Raw genomic sequence first — 16,618 nt, 5'->3', positions numbered from 1 at the left:
GTGTCCTGGGCACTACCCTGATGGGGTTGCTGGGTTCCTCCAGTGCTCCGTATATTTGTGGTTTTGGGCCCCGGAGCATTGGGCCCCCCTGTCCATTTTTTGGCAATGGAGCCCGATGCCTTTCTCCACGAAGGGGCCCCAGCAAACTTTCAGACTGCCAGCTGATGCCCAGCCCTGGCTTTAAATTTTCAATCCTCCTGCCTCAGCCTCCAGGTCATTGGGGTTAACATGCCTGGCCAGGAAAGATCACTTTGGGAAGTAGCATTTGGAATGAGAACAATGTACAGGAACTAGTTATTGGAGAGTATTGGAAGAAGAGCTTTCTAGGTAAAGAGGTCACAGGTACAAAGACCCCTCAACATGAGAAAGTACTTGGGTATTCTGAGGAAAAGAAAGGAAACCAGTGTGAAGGGGAGTAATATAATATGAATTTGGAGACATGAATTGGAAACAGATCATGTAGGACCTTGTAGGTAATGATAAGCACCTCAAAATGTCTTTGAAGAGCAATGTCAATCTATTCAAGAGAATGATATGAACTGATTTACATTTTTAAAAAATATTCTTATTTGTCAATGGGCCTTTATTTCACTTATTTATATGTGGTGCTGAGAATCAAACCCAGTGCCTCACCCATGCTAGGTAAGTGCTCTACCACTGAGCTAAACCCCAGCCTCCTGATTTACATTTTAAGAAGATTTTTTTTCACTAGGCTCCGTGGTTCACGCCTGTAATCCAAGCATCCAGGAGACTGAGATAGGAGGATTAGGAATTCAAAACTAGCCTCAGCAAAAGCAAGACAATAAGCAACTCAGTGAGACCCTGTCTCTAAAATACAAAATAGGGCTGGGGATGCAGCTCAGTGGGCAAGTGCCCCTCAGTTGTTCAATCCCCGGTACCAAAAAAAAAAAAAAAAAGAAAGAAAAGAAAAATATTTTTTTCTGGAGAGTTAAACAGACCAGAGTATATTCAGTAGTGCAGGTGAGACATAACTGTTGCTAGGCTTGATTGAGAATGATGGTATTAAGATGGAAAGTAGTGGGTAGGTTTAAAATAATGGCTGGTATATAATATATGATGGACAAAGCCCTGGGTTCAACCCCCAGTACCAAAAAAAAAAAAAAAGAAAAGTTCTCTTCAGACTGAGTTCCTTGCTGGATGTGGTGATACCTTGCCATAATCCCAGTGACTGCTGAGGCTGAGGCAGGAGGATCCCAAGTTCAAGGCCAGCCTTAGCAACTTAGACCTTATTTCAAAATAAAAAGAAAGGGGGTGCTGGGTGTGTAGCTCAGTGATAGAGTGCCCCTCCAGTACCTCTCCTCCAGACACAAAGATTGAGTTCCTCAAAGGTAGAGACTCTTTATGTTGTCCCTAGGATATAGCGCAAAACCTTGCACATCATAGGTGCTCAGAGTATAATAGTTTAATGGATAAATGAGTCATAAAGGTAACTGGAATGGATTTCTCAGGCCCCAGCCCTGGCCCTGGCTGCAAGGACTCTGGAGAGATCTCCCCTGCTCTCACCCCAACCCTCCAATCACCATGATATCAGATTGTGGTAGCCATTTAATGAGTGCTTACTATGCATCAGGCACAGCGCTAATCACCTCTAATTTTCACAATATCCTTAAGTGGTGGATCCTAAAATTGTTCTTTTTGCATTTAAAATTTTTAATTTAATTTCTAAATTGTTGTTGGAGACTTTAATTAATTAATTAATTAATTAATATATGGTGCTGAGAATTGAACCCAGTGCCTCACACATGCTAGGCAAGTACTCTGCCACAGAGCCACAACCCCAGCCCTACATTTAATCTTTATTTTTTAATTTTTTAGTTGTTGATAGACCTTTATTTTTAATTTATTTTTATGTGGTGCTGTGAGCCTCACACATGCCAGACAAGTGCGCTACCGCTGAACCCCAGCCCCAGCCCCCCTGCATTTTATCTTAAAAGCTTACATGATGTGGCTCAGGTCAGCCAGATAATATAGTCCAGGCCCCCGCCCCCCCCCAACAAACACACACAAGCACTGTTTTTTTTGGTACTGAGAATTGAACTCAGGACTCACTGGACCACTGAGCCACATCCTCAGCCCCATTTTGTATTTCATTTAGACAGGGTCTATTTAGCGCCTCACTTTTGATGAGTCTGGCTTTGAACTTGATCCCAGCCTCCAGAGCGGCTGGGATTGCAGGCGTGCGCCACCATGCCTGGCTTCCAGGTCTCTTGACCACAGGAATTGTCATTTTCGGGTCTGGTTCTAGTCTCCAAAGATTTCAACCTGCCTGGATCTTGAGAGATTGTAATAAAAATTCTCCTGAGGTATCTTTCCCGCTTAATGTGCCTGAACCTGGAAGCTAAAAAAAACTCCCTGTTCTGATCATTGTAGCCTGTACCTGGTGAAAGGAAATAGATGATGCTCCAGGAGTTCAGCCTTTTTCAGCCAGCCAGTTATTTTTCACTCAGCCAGCTGTAGAAAATGAGGTACCCAGATTTTCACAACCAATTTGTCTTGCAACTTTCTGAGCTGGTCAACCTTTTTTGAACTTTGGTTTCTTTTTCTATGAAATGGCTGATAACACTGATCTCATTAGTATTTTAGTTGTTACGATTAAATATGACGGCTAATAGCTTTAAAGCATTCAAACGCAGTAAACCCAATGTAGTTGAAACTGACACTGCAGCCCCGACGGACGGGTCTCAACGGAGTTGAAGTAGTCGGATTTGAAGTCTGGGTAGGGCCTAAAACAACGCCACAAGCGGATTGGGTCACCTAAAGGGGGCGTGTCCGGAGGGAGGAGCCAGTCTCATCCTGCCGCAGCCCAGAACTTTGAATCAGGCGCGGTAGTTTCAGCTGTAGCCAATCCTAGAACAGCATCCTCTTCCGTCAGTAGTTGCTGAGGTCCAGAGCCACGCGTCTCTCACGGAGGTCAGTTCCAGCCGTTACTGCTGGACCCGTGCTCAGCTCTTGCGTGTTTATCCGTTAAGATTGAGAGGACGGAGAGACACTCTCAGTCGCTTTCTCGGGTGTCGGGGCCAGAAGGAGAGCCTCCGCTACTCGCTCCACACTTGCAGAGCAGCTCCGGCTTCACTTTCTGTAGAAGCTGCAGGCTGACACCTTGTCAGGAGTTGTAGTATCAAGATTCTGGTTCTTCTTAAGCTACTTATTATAGAAGCAGGATGTTGATTTTTTGAGGGAAAGTGGGCTAGGGAGGGAAGTTATCCCACAGAGTCATACTGAGAGGGTGGGGGTGCCCTTGATATCGAAAGGGGTTGAGTCCTGGCCCTTTAAACCTGGGGAGGAGGATCCGGAAGTGGGTGGGCGGGGCAAGGGCCCTGGTATATAGGAGGGCCCCAGCGGCGAGGGGTCCCTAATCTGCCATTTTCTGTCCCCTAATAAGTCTCTGGCGTCCAGAAATCCCTGTTTTCCTCACAGGTTCCATTCCGCTCACAGGTCCACCACTTGAGGGGAACGATGGCCACAGAGTCCACAGCCACTGCTGCCATCGCCGCGGAACTGGTTTCCGCCGACAAGTAAGCGGGACCATGGCGCGCTTGAGGCACTGGCCAGTCCGCGGTAGAGCTGGTGGATGGGGGCTCTGTAGGAGGATATACCAGTGGGAGGGAAGACTGGTTCCCCCTGACCTGCCGGCGTTCAGGGAGGCCTGAACAGTGTAGAAGCCCCGCTTTTGCTAAGAGCCCGCTCACTAGCGGTAACGGCTGGTGGTTGGCGCCCCCTGCCCTGCTTTTTGCGGCCGCCATCTTGCCGGGGGCAGCGGCGGCTGTCTCCATCGTCTGCCCCTCTCCTTCCTCCCTTGGCTCGGGCTGATGGTGAGGAGGCGGGGCCCTGGCGCGCTGGTCTGCCCTCACATTCCTACTGTCACCTCAGTCTAAGCGTGTTCCCTCCTGTAGTGACCCTAGACAACCCGAGAATGTAACCAATAGATTTGGCGCCAAAAAAAAAAAAAAAAACACCTTTGCACGAGGAGGCTGAACCCCAGGGGTCGGATGGGCGAGGCCTCGTGGAGGGCGGGGCCTGACGCGCGTGCGTTCGCTTCCCTCCGCCGGCTCTGGAGCAGGAGGAGGAGCCTTGAGGAGGCGGGAAAACTCCATTGTTTGGGGCTACAGTGGCTGGAGCCTTAGACTTCCGTGGTGGCTCGCGGGAGGGCTTCCGGCTAGCGGGCTTTCTCACCTAGTTCGCTGAAGAGTACTGAGCGACCGATACTCCCCGCGAACCCCAGCTCCTGATGGGAACGTCGTGGTTCTTTAGACCTTGGAGGTGTGGGCAGAGAGTTGGCTTCTTAGGAGACATCCGAATGCGTAGCGGCTTCACCTGGTGGTGGGTCGAGCACTCCTCATTTCTCAGGGTTTAGTTGCCAAGTGAATAGGCCGTACGCAAGTACGACTGGAGGGAGAAAAGGTATAATTTCTTTGAAAAGGCACAGTGCCACAAAGGCATAAGCTATTTTGTAACCAGTGGACAGAAGTGCCACATCAGTTCAAGAAACAAATGTTTTCCAAACAGTAGGTCCTGATTTCCCCTGGGATTAGTGGCCTGTGGTTTTTTTTTTTTTTTTGGGGGGGGGGGTCTAATTTCTCTTGTTGCGTCCTTGTAAAAGTAAAGATTACTGTGATTTTTTTTAATGATCTATTTTTCTGAAGTTTTACACTTACATTTATAGTGATCAGAGATTCACATATCTTTATTACTCTACCTATTACCTTTTGGTTCATTTCCTAGTGGGTTTATGAAAAGCAAGGGTTCTCAAACCACCTTCAGTATCAATTAGGAACTTCAGTTTTTAGCTTCTCATTGATATATATATATATATATATATATATATATATATATATTTTTTTTTTTTTTTTATTTTATTTTATTTTATTTTATTTTTTATTTTAAAACAGTCTTGCTAAGTTGTTTATGGGCCTCCCTAATTTTGAAGCTGACCTAACTTTGAGGAACAGTTCCTCCTGCCTCCCCTCTCAAGTCAGTGGAACCACAGGATCAGAATAGATGGGGTTTGGGAGTTATGTCTGTTACAAAAATAATCACTTTTTATGGTGCTTATTGGACCCTTATATCAGTCAATATTCCACTTAGGAGGCTCCTCACCCCTCTAATACTAGGTGTGGGGTGTTTTTTGCAGTGCTGGCTAGGAACTCAGAGAATAGAGCATGCTGCTAGGCAAACTCTTTCACTGAGGTATAGCCCCAGGCTATGTATGTGTTTTTCTTGAGAGGTAAAAAGTGTGAACAAATTTGTGTTGTCGATATTCAGGTGTCATTTGTGTCTAGTCAAAGTTAGGTTATTAGTGAACTCCAGCCTCCTGTAAGTTGGATAGAAAATTTATGTATAGAGGCACCTACATATTTGTTTTATCAGCAACTGAGCAATTCTGAGTATTTTTTTAATTAAAGTATTATTTAATTCATGAATACAAGGTGAAGTAGTTTCTATCTCAGCAACTGAGCAATTCTGAATTTTTTTTTAATTAAAGCATTATTTAACTCATGAATACAGGGAGAAGTAGTTTCTATCTCCTTTCTACAGGTGAGTAAAGCAAAGGCAAGAATGGACAGATAAGTTCCAATTAAGTGGCAGGATCTGGGTTAAATCACAAAACTTCAATTTTCATTCCCTCTTCTACCAAAAACTTTTACCTGACAGAAAAATGCATGACAAGTCTAATTAATTAGTCTGAGAGAACCATGGAGGCAGTAAACCTTGGTTAAGTTGGGAGCTGTTTAGAAGTAAAACTTCTAAGGAACTGATGTTCAATGGGAGTGTAAAAAAAAGTGACTTGGACCCATTATTTATAACTTCAGTATGTAACCATTGAGATAATGAAATAAGTTTAACTTCTAAACAAGTAGAGAAAAAAAATAGGATGAGAAATAAATCTCAATTTAGAATCAGTTTTGATACCATCTTTGCTTAAGCAATGATGTTGGACTGGTCTCATCTTTTTTTTTATATACATAATATTTTTTAAAAATAGTTTATTTGTTTACTTTTATGTGCTGCTAAGGATCAAACCCAGTCCCTCGCATGTGCTAGGCAAGCACTCTACATCTGAGACACAATCCCAGTCTGGGTCTCATCATCTTTTAAAAAGCCTGAGTTTAGCCGGGCGCAGTGGAGCATGCTTGTAATCTTAGTAGCTCAGGAGGCTGAAGCCAGCCTCAGCAATTGAGGGAGGCCCTAAGTAACTCAGTGAGACCCTGTCTTTAAATAAAGTATTAAAAAGAAGGCTGGGGATATGACTCAGTGGTTAAGTGCTCCTGGGTTCAATCCCTGGTACCAAAACAACAACAACAAAAAAAAAACACTAAGTTTGGCTTCTGTCCCTTATGCCATTTAAATAACGTTGCTTAAGGTAATCAATGATTGTCTAAATGCTAAATCAATTCCTGTCATTCTTAGCTTTCTAACTAGTTATTAACCTTTTTCTTTATATTAAAAAAATACAGTTTGAATTATAGAGGTAGGAAGGAATAATAAAACTCAGAAAAGTCTTATGTAATGCATTTACTTTTGACTTAGTGGTCTGGTGTCATATTTTAGAAGAGAAATCATCTAGATGAAAATTCGTTGTTTAGTGCAGTAATCTTTGGAGTTTGCCATTTCTATTTCCACAAGTGGTTTGTTCCATCTTTGTTTGTTTATTTGGTACCAGGGATTGAACTCAGGGGCACTTAAATACTGAGCCACACCCCCAGCCCTTTTTATTTTATTTTATTTATTTATTTTTTTAATATTTATTTTTTAGTTTTCGGCGGACACAACATCTTTGTTTGTGGTGCTGAGGATCGAACCCGGGCTGCACACATGCCAGGCGAGCGTGCTACCACTTGAGCCACATCCCCAGCCCTATTTATTTTTATTTTATTTTATTTTTTTTTTAGAGAGAGAGAGAGAGAATTTTAATATTTATTTTTTAGTTATCGGCAGACACAACATCTTTTGTTTGTATGTGGTGCTGAGGATCGAACCCGGGCCGCACGCATGCCAGGCGAGCGCGCTACCACTTGAGCCACATCCCCAGCCCCCCCTTTTTATTTTTTGAAACAAGGTCTAACTAATTTGCTTAGGGCTTCTCTCATTGCTGAGGCTGGCTTTGAACTTGCAATCCTCCTGCTTCTACCAGTTGCTGGGATTGCAGGTGTGTGCCACTGTGCCTGGCTGGTTTTTTCCATCTGCGTTAGGGTTTGTGTTGATACTTACTAATATGCTGGGTTTTTTTAAATTTGTTTTTTGTATTGGAGATTGAATCCAGGGGTGCTTTACTGCTGAACCAAGTCCCCAGCCCTTTTAATTTTGAGACAGGTCTCACTAAATTATTTAGGGCCTCACCACAATTGCTGTGGTGGCCTTGAATTTGTTATACTTTTGCCTCAGTTTCCAGAATTGGTGGGATGGGCATGTGCCACCACACCAAGTCTATTTTGCTGTTTAAGAACTGTGAAGGTTCATGTATGGGATTATGACAATTTAATTCATTGTAGTTGGGATATATTTGTGTGAAAGATTTACCTGTTTGACCAGTGATGGTGTTTTTTTTGGGGGGCGGGGAGTGGTATGGGAATGAACTCAGGGGCACTCAACCACTGAGCCACATCCCCAGCCCTATTTTGGATTTTATTTAGAGACAGGGTCTCACTAAGTTGCTTAGTACCTTGCTTTTGCTGAGGCTGGCTTTGAACTCCTGATCCTCCTGCCTCAGTCTCTGGAGCTGATGGGATTTCAGGCTCTGTGCCACAATGCCTGGCCAGGATTCTGTTATTGCTATAAAAGAAGAGAAAAATAAATATTGAAATACAAATAACTACCAATCTATCACAAAGTCTCAAGATTTTATATGTCGACATTTATTTAATTCTTTTCAGTATTTCTTTTTACCCCTAACTTTCTTTTATTTTTGGGGGGATCAGAGATTCAAACCAGGGCCTCACACAAGCTAGGCAAGTGCTCTACATCCCTAGGCCCTCATTTTACCCCCCACTTTTTTTTTCAGTACTGGGGATTAATACCATCATTTTCACTCAAGCCTAGCAGCTACTGCATATACTCTGGTCTGCTTAACTCTCCAGAAATTTTTTTTTTTGTAACAGTGATGAACAACTGAGGGGCACTTGCTCACTGAGCTACTCCCCAGCCCTATTTTGTATTTTATTTAGAGACAGGTTCTCACTGAGTTGCTTAGTGCCTTGCTTTTGTGAGGCTGGCATTGGGATTATAGGCATGTGCCACTGTGCCTGGCTTAACCCTTGCTTTGATGGTGTGGAGGACACTATATTTGTGTAAATGGGAAGAGGGTGCCATAGTTGGACTGAATAAAAATTATACTAATGGGAAGAGGGTGCAGTTGGACTGAATAAAAATTATACTAAGAAGATTGGATTTAATGAATTGATACTGGTAATCTCAAGATGCTTTTCAGAGGTAAGAGAAGGAAGTGGGGAAGAAAAATAAATGGAATAAGTGTGCTAGAATAATTTCTAAATATGATAATTCTATCTTCAAAACTGAGATCTAGCCAGGAGCTGTGGTGTCCACCTGTATTCCCAGCAGCTCAGGAGGCTGAGGCAGGAGGATTGAAAGTTCAAAGCCAGCCTCAGCAAAAACAAGGTGCTAAGCAACTCAGTGAGATCCCTGTCTCTAAATAAAATGCAAAGTAGGGCTGGGGATGTGGCTCAGTGGTTGAGTGCTCCTGAGTTTAATCCCTGGTACCCGCCCACCCCCCCAAAATAATTGAGCTCTAAGATGGCCTCAGTGATGCATACCTATAATCCCAGCTGAGGCAGGTGTATCACAAGTTGAATGCCAGCTAGCTTTAGCAATTTAGTGAATCATTGAGCAACCTAGGGAGAATGCTGTCTCAGGGGGAAAAAAAATGTAATAAAAAGGGTTGTGGATGTAGCTTAATGATAAAGCTCCCCTGGTTCAATCCCTAGTACCCAAAACCAAAATAGATGCACCCTAAACGTTTCTCTCTCTCTCTCTCTCTCTCTCTCTCTCTCTCACACACACACACACACACACACACACACACAATGTGTTTAGGAAAGTCGCAGGACAAAGAACACAAAAAATAGTTGCACTTTTATGCATTAACAGCTGGAGGTCCTCAAGTTATTGTTGCTCCTATTTAAATCTAAATCTACAGTGGAAATTTCAGTTAATAGAAGGAAGCCAGGTCTAGTTAAAAAAAAAAAAATAGATTCAAATTCCTGCTTTTTAACTTTAGGGGTATCCCTAGGTGTGGATTTTTTTCCTTTTGAGGTAATGTGGATTGAAGTCACGGGCACACTACCAGTGAACTATATCCTCAGCCTTTATAAAAGTTTTTATTTTGGGCTGGGGATATAGCTCATTTGATAGAGTGCTTGCCTCACATGCACAAGGCCCTGGGTTCAATATCCAGCACCAAAAAAAGAAAAAATGAAAAAGAAAAAAACTTATTTTTGAGACAGGGTCTCATTAAGTTGACCAGTCTGGCCTCAAATTGGGGATACTCCTGCCTAAGTCTTCCCAGCCCTTGGGATTACACCCCCATCTAACGTTCCCCCCCCCCCCTTTTTTTGGAGGGAGGTGGTTACTGGGGATTGAACCCAGGGGCAATTAACTACTGAGCCACATCCCCAGCCCTTTTTCTTTATTTTTTTGAGACAGGGTCTCACTATGTTGGTTGGCTCTGGCTAAATTGCTGAGGCTTGCTTTGAATTTGTGATCCTTCTGCCTCAGCTTCCTGAGTTGTTGGTTTTACAGGTGTGTGCCACCATGCCAGGCTCTTTTTCTTGGCTTCAAAGGTAAGTAATTGAACTTAAAAAAAAAAAAAAATCTTGCTAAGTTTTTAGTACATTTTTTTTTTTTTTAAAGAGAGGGGGGAGAGAGAGAGAGAGAGAGAATTTTTAATATTTATTTCTTAGTTTTCAGCGGACATAACATCTTTGTTTGTATGTAGTGCTGAGGATTGAACCCAGGCCGCACGCATGCTAGGCGAGCACGCTACCGCTTGAGCCACATCCCCAGCCCCTTTTAGTACATTTTATTGAAGTTAACATAGCTACATTAAAAGTGTACAAGATATGTGTATAGATGATTTTTCACAAAAGGAAGTTGGACAATATAGGGAACCCAGAAACTCAATTGCCCTTTTGCCAACATCCTTGTCCATAGTTCTGACTTACAACATCACAGTATAGTTTTGCTTGGTTTTGAACTAAATGGAATCACAGTATATAGGTATGTCTAACTTCCTCACACTCAACATGGGGAGGAACATCTGTTACTTGTTCTTAGTTAGTGACTTCTGTTTGCTGTATAGTGTTCTGTTGTATTAATAACCACATTTTATCCATTCTGAAATAGCTGCTGAATTTATTTAAGGTGCTGGGGATTGAACCTGCGGCACTTTACAAATGAGCTGTACTCCTAGCCCTTTTTAAGTTTTTATTTTGTGTTAGCCTTGCTAACTTTGAGGCTGGCCTCGAACTTGAATCCTCCTGCCTCATCCTTCTGAATAACTGGAATTGCCACTGTGCATGGCAAACTTGTATTTATTTATAAGGCCATATATAACTTTGTATGGAGGAAGACAGAGGATATTGTTTCTGTCATGACTAGGAGTCAAGAAAACTGGATTCTACTTGGACTCTGCCACTGAACCTCATTTTTCCCATTTGTAAAATGGTGATAATCAAGGGGAAGTTCAACATGTTAAGATCCATTCTCCCTCCCAGGTTGTGTGTATGTCTTTCTTATATTAATGAGTATTTTTTTTTTAGTACCAGACAAACTGTCCTTAAGGTGCTGTTGAGTGGTTAAGATACTGTTTGCAAATGTAGTTTCCATTTCTGGGGTAAAGACAATAAATATATAGATGAGAGAATGTCAGTGTTAAGTGCTATGCAGGCATATTAACGTGTCCTATTTTAAAACGATAATATGAGTAAGTGGGTGGTCAGGGATGACTTCAAAGATTGTATGGTAGGAGGGAGCAGTTTTAGCAAGGAAATTTCATTCATGGAACTAGGAATAGCAGAGAATAGTAAGTCTTACAAGGAGATTGGCAGTTTGGGTGGTTGAGGAAGGGGGATTTCTTTTTTGCTTAGGGAACTATGAGGCAAGGTCTGCTTACAAGATGGAGTGAAATAATGTGTAGAAGATTTGAGGAGAGAAAAGTAAAGGTAATAGTTATTTTGAAGGATGAAAAGACTATTCTGGGGGGATGTTGTATGATTGTCAGTGTTGTATGCAAGAATTTAAAGGGAGGTCAGTCATTACTGTTGTATACTTTTCTGCTTTAAATGTTTGTTCAGATTCTTTACTGCATGTAACAGAATAGATGGCTAGAGGGTTGAAACCTCTTGTGGAACTTAGCAGTCTTCCCCCCAAAAAACCTAAATAGAATATTTTGCAGAGTGAAGGTTTATGTTAAAGAAAAAGATGCCTTGAAGATGAAACAATTTAAGTATTTGTGTGTGTTTACTTTTGTGGTACTGGGGTTGAACCCAGGGGCATTTGTATCTTGAGCTATATCCCCAGCCCTTTTTGTATTTTAGATAGGGTCTGGCTAAATTGCTGAGGCTGGCTTTGACTTTGTGTTCCTCCTGCCTCAGCCTCTTGGTTTGCTTGAGTGCTGGAATTACAAGCATGCATTACTTTACCTAGTTACAACTGGAAATTTGCATTTATAATACCTAGTTGTCCAAGTAGCCACTACTTGTTTGGTCTCTTGGAGCCTCCTCTCCTTTTCCCCTCTATTGATTGGCACATAATCCCTATATTCAACCATCCAAAACACATGACATTTTCTCTATCATCTCTTTAGCTGTTATCTTCATTTCCCTTCACAAACTTCAGATAAGAGTCTATTCCTAGAAATCTCCATTTTTTTACTGTTTGCTAATTTTTTTAATAGATGTATTTAAATGTATATTTTAATGTTAGGTGTTAGGGAAATGAATAAGATCTCAATTCCTGGTCATCCAACCACAATTTAATAGGACAAGTGTGTAGTGTACTGAGTATGCACATTTATTCAACTGTTTCAGTTTGCTGCGTTCCCTTTATGTCATTTAAACTTAAATTATTGTCTAAATACTAAATTAGTTCTTATTCTTAGTTTTCTAATTAGTTCCTAACCTTTTTGCTGCATTGATACTATAGCTACTTCTTCCTTCAAACTTCTTTTTCTTTGATACCACCTCCATTTTTTTCCCTATCTTCTTTATTTTGTTGCTAACAATTGCTCGAATCTGTATATAGAATTCTTTACATCCCTACTATTGTACTAGCACTTTATGGACTTTCTCATTTAATAGGTAGTTCTGCAAGATAGATACTGTTTACTATAATTATAGTGGCAAGTCATTTGCCTTTAATCCTGGTGATTAAGCATCAGTCACTTATTATTTTTTAAGTTGTGGACACAATACCTTTATTTTACTTATTTATTTTTGTGTGGTGCTGAGGTTCAGACCCAGTGCCTCACATGTCCTAGGTGAGTGTTTCACCACTGAGCTACAACCCCAGCCCAGTCACTTATTTTAATAAATACTATTTAAATGCCAGGCCTTGTGCTTGTCCTGGCAGGAATGCAGAAAATTGATAGGTAATTGGAATATAGTGCATTATGATAGGGGTGATATAGGTTACTAAATGATCCCTGTAACTGGGCAAGCTTCTTCTCCATAAAATAGGAATTGATTTACAACATCACAGTATAGTTTTGCTTGGTTTTGAACTTCATATAAATGGAATCATAGTATATAGGTATGTCTAATTTCCTCATACTCAACATGGTGAAGAACATTACATATCAGTTTGGACATGTTATGGTTTTTTTTTCATTTTGCCTCTGTATTTTCATTACAGATGGTTTGTACTGCTGTGTCTAAGTTCGTGAATCTTTTATACTGTAGGATCTAATCTGTTAATCCTGTCAGGTATACTTTTTATCTCCTGAGGTTTGATTTTTGGGTCTTTACAAAAAAATATTATAATTTATCATGCTTTTAATTTTTACCTTTGTGAGCATGTGGAATATATTTATAATTGTTTTAGTATCAGTATCTAATTCTGTGTCATTTCTGGATGATTTTCTGTTCATCTCCCCCCCCACTCTTGCCCAATATGGGTTTCCTGTTTTTGTTTCCTTGTTTGCCTGGTTGCTGGAATTGGGGGTGAGGCAGTGCGCTAGGGATTAAATAGATTTTTAAAATTCTTTGAATATATTATATACACCTATAAATGCATATTTTTGGTTACATTCTGAGATGCAGTTCTTTGGAAATACTTAAAATTTCTTTTTTTTTTCTTTTTTCTTTTTGTGATATTGGGAATTGAGCTCAGGGGTACTTTACCACTGAACTACACATGCACCATGCACACATGCGGGTTTTTTTTTTTGTTGGGGGCGGGGCTTGAATCCAGGGCATTTAATCACTGAGCTATATCCCCAGCCCTTTTGTATATTTTTTTTAGAGACAGGTTTTTACTTCAGGCCTTGGTAAATTGCTGAAGCAGGCTTTGAACTCTTGATTCTCCTGCCTTAGCCTCTGGAGCTGCTCGGATTACAGGTACTTACTACCATGCCCGGCTCACAGTCTGTTTTATTTTTTTAGTTTGAAACTGGGTTTTGCAAAGTTACTGAGCTCTTCACTGAGTTACCAAGGCTGATCTCAAATTTGGGATCCTCCTGTCTCAGCCTCCCCAATCACTGGGGTTATAGGCATGCTCCATTACATCTGGCTAGTTCATTCCTTTTGAGGCTTGTTTTTCTGCAAGGCTTCTATGCAAAGTATCTATCACTGAGGCCCCCTCAGTAGTTTTCTTCCTCAGTAAGCTGATTAGCACCTAACCAAAGCCTGGAGGAACTCTGCAGATTTCTACAGCTTGCTTTTTAATTCTGGCTACCTTGGGGCTTCCCAAAGTCTCCTTAGTTATGTGTGTTTATTAGAGTCTGAGTTTCTTCTGTGTTCTGGTTGAAACTCTAGGCAGGAATTTGGGGCACTCAGAAGGCTCACCTTGTTCTTCTTGGATCATTGTCTAGTTGTTCAGTGTCTGAAAACTGATAATCCATGTATTTCGGCCATGTTTTTTTTTTTTTTTACAGGTTTTTAAAATAATTTTTATTTTTTAAAAGTAAATTGTACATTACAGGAAAAAAAAATCAAAGAACAAAATCATCCAGTCACAAGAAGCTTAGTTGGATGTGTCCCTCTAGGTTGTGTGCATATATACACAATATCCCATTTTGTGTAATTGAGATTGTGGTGTGTATCATGCTTTTCCACACATCATGAATATTCACCAATTCAAAATCCCGAAGCTACATGAGTATTTTTTGATAACCAAGAATATACTACACCAACTCAATCTGTTATACTTTCTTGGGGACAAAAATTTCACTGAAGACAGAAATGGCAACAGGCCTCTAGATAGACATCGGCCATGTTTTAAGTTATTTGAAATGGAAGGGAAAATATAGTCTCTGTTAATCCTATCATGACTAGCTGTGAAAGTTGGTATTGTATGAATGTACAGCATTGATGTGTTTATTTTTTGCTGTACAAACTTTGGACATTTGTGTTATACCAAATAGACTAGTGTTTGTTTTTGAACTATTACTGGTATATAGGGATAAGTAAAAATGTTGGAATATATTTAGAAATATAAAGCAATTTGACATTACCCTGGCATTTCTACTGTATCTTACAAAACCCCATCTACAGATTGGAAATGAGAAACTTAGTCCCTCAACAGTAGTTTGAGAAGCACTGTACTAGGCCATTTGGTCAGAATGACCCCTTAATAAAAGACTTGGGATGTTGCTCAGTGGTAGAGCATTTGCCTAGCCTGCATGAGGCCTGGGTTGGATCCCTAGCATCACTGCAAAACAAACACTATTTGAACATAATTGCCTGAGGCAGAAAGTTTGCAGATATGGAATCAAGGGCATTCTAGGACTCTTGGGCAATAGTCTGTGACTTTAGCTATGAAAGTTGCTGCTTATTTTCAACCCCCTATGTATGACTGGGCAAGGATTAAATTTGACAATGTAAATAAATAATATTTGGTTCTTATTGAGTGTTTAATAAAGGACAACTCCCTCCCCACAGCAGTACTGGGAATGAGATCCAGGGATGCTTTGCCACTAAGCAGCATCCCTAGCCCATTTTATTTTTTATGTCAAGACAGGGTTTGCTAAATTGCCCACTCTAGCCTCAAATTTGTGATCTTCCTGCCCCAACCTCCCTAGTCATTGGGATTACAGATGGGCACTGACACATTCAGCAGATGACAACTATTTATTCCTTTATGTTTTCCTGAGTTTACTTAATATCCAGGCTTAAAATAGTCTCCATTTTTACTTTTTCTCCCTTTATTCTTCATTGTAGAATTGAAGATGCTCCAGCTCCTTCTACCTCTGCAGATAAAGTGAAAAGGTAAGATTATTTACATAGTTCAATTAGATTCACATCTGAAACACAAAGCAGTATAACCTGAGGGTAGCTAGTTTCATGATTTTTATTTTGCCCTGCTAAGGATTGAACCTAAGGGCTGAGTGTGGGGTTGCTTGCCTATGATCCCCGCAACTGGGAAGCTGAGGCAGGAGGATCATAAATTGGAGGTCAGCCTTAGAAATTGAGGCCTTATGCAACTTAGTGAGACCCTGTCTTAAAGAGGACTGGGGATATAGCTCAGTGTGGTAAAACACCTCTGGGTTCAATGCCCAGTACCAAAAAGGGGAAAAAAAAAGAATTGAAACTAGGACTTCATGCAAGCATTCTACTACTGAGCTATATCCCCAGTCTCAGTTTCATTATTTTTAATGAAACAATTAAGACTGAACAGTGTCTAGACAATAATGTCTTCAGAATGTTTGCATTTGATTAAAATATTAAAATTGGCTAGACACAGTGGGTTTACCTGTAATTCCAGCTACTCAGGAGACTGAGGCAGGAATATCACAAATTCAAGGTTAGCCTTAGCAGTTTAGTGAGACATTGTCTCAAGTAAAATAAAGGGCTGAGAATATAGCTCAGTGGTAAAGTGCCCCTGGTTCAAACCTAGTACCACATACAAAAAATACCAACAAAGAATTGGAAGTTTTACTTAGTTTTGCTCCTGTCCTCACTAATGCTTAACAAGTTCTGCTGAACAACTTTTTCTTCATTTAGTCTTTTAATTTTGGGGGGAGGAGGGAGGTGGTAGGTACCAGGGATTGAACTTGGGCACTCAACCACTGAGCCACATCTCCAGCTCTTTTTTGTACTTTATTTAGACAGAGTCCCACTGAATTGCTTAGTGCCTTGCTTATGCTGAAGCTGGTTTTGAATTTGCGATCCTCTTGCCTCAGCCTCCTGAGCTGCTGGGATTACAGGCATGCATCATCAAGCCCTGTGCTCTTCATTTAGATTTAAAACATTCAATACCATTACATCATTACATGATGATTTTGCTTTATGTTTGCTGTTTTGGTTTTTTGAGTGAATAAGCAATAGGAGGAGAAAATACTGCATTGTTATAAATCTGTACCTATATGTTCTCCCTTTTTGGATGTCTGTTTATCCTCATCCTCTTAGCATTACTAAAGATTTTTTTG

At 40.9% G+C, this 16,618-nt stretch overlaps 1 protein-coding gene across 2 annotated transcripts in view; it reads left to right on the top strand.

The window, feature by feature from the left end:
- Positions 1-3,331: 3,331 nt before the first annotated feature.
- The window catches only part of Nasp (nuclear autoantigenic sperm protein), a 31,195-nt gene continuing 17,908 nt past the window's right edge, over positions 3,332-16,618 (top strand). The window contains exons 1-2 of one of the 2 annotated variants that reach the window (XM_046469184.2): positions 3,332-3,536; positions 15,411-15,458. In XM_046469184.2, the coding sequence (XP_046325140.1) occupies positions 3,478-3,536; positions 15,411-15,458 (107 nt within the window). In that variant the 5' untranslated portion in view covers positions 3,332-3,477. The remainder of the gene's footprint in view (positions 3,537-15,410; positions 15,459-16,618) is intronic. The other variant, XM_046469186.2, reaches the window with a different exon arrangement.

The sequence above is a fragment of the Marmota monax genome, unplaced genomic scaffold, assembly GCF_021218885.2.
Source record: "Marmota monax isolate L192 unplaced genomic scaffold, Marmota_monax_Labrador192_F-V1.1 WCK01_AAM20220418_F8-fsc00008, whole genome shotgun sequence".
NCBI lineage: Eukaryota > Metazoa > Chordata > Mammalia > Rodentia > Sciuridae > Marmota > Marmota monax.
This window is presented reverse-complemented; position numbering and strand designations above follow the sequence as displayed.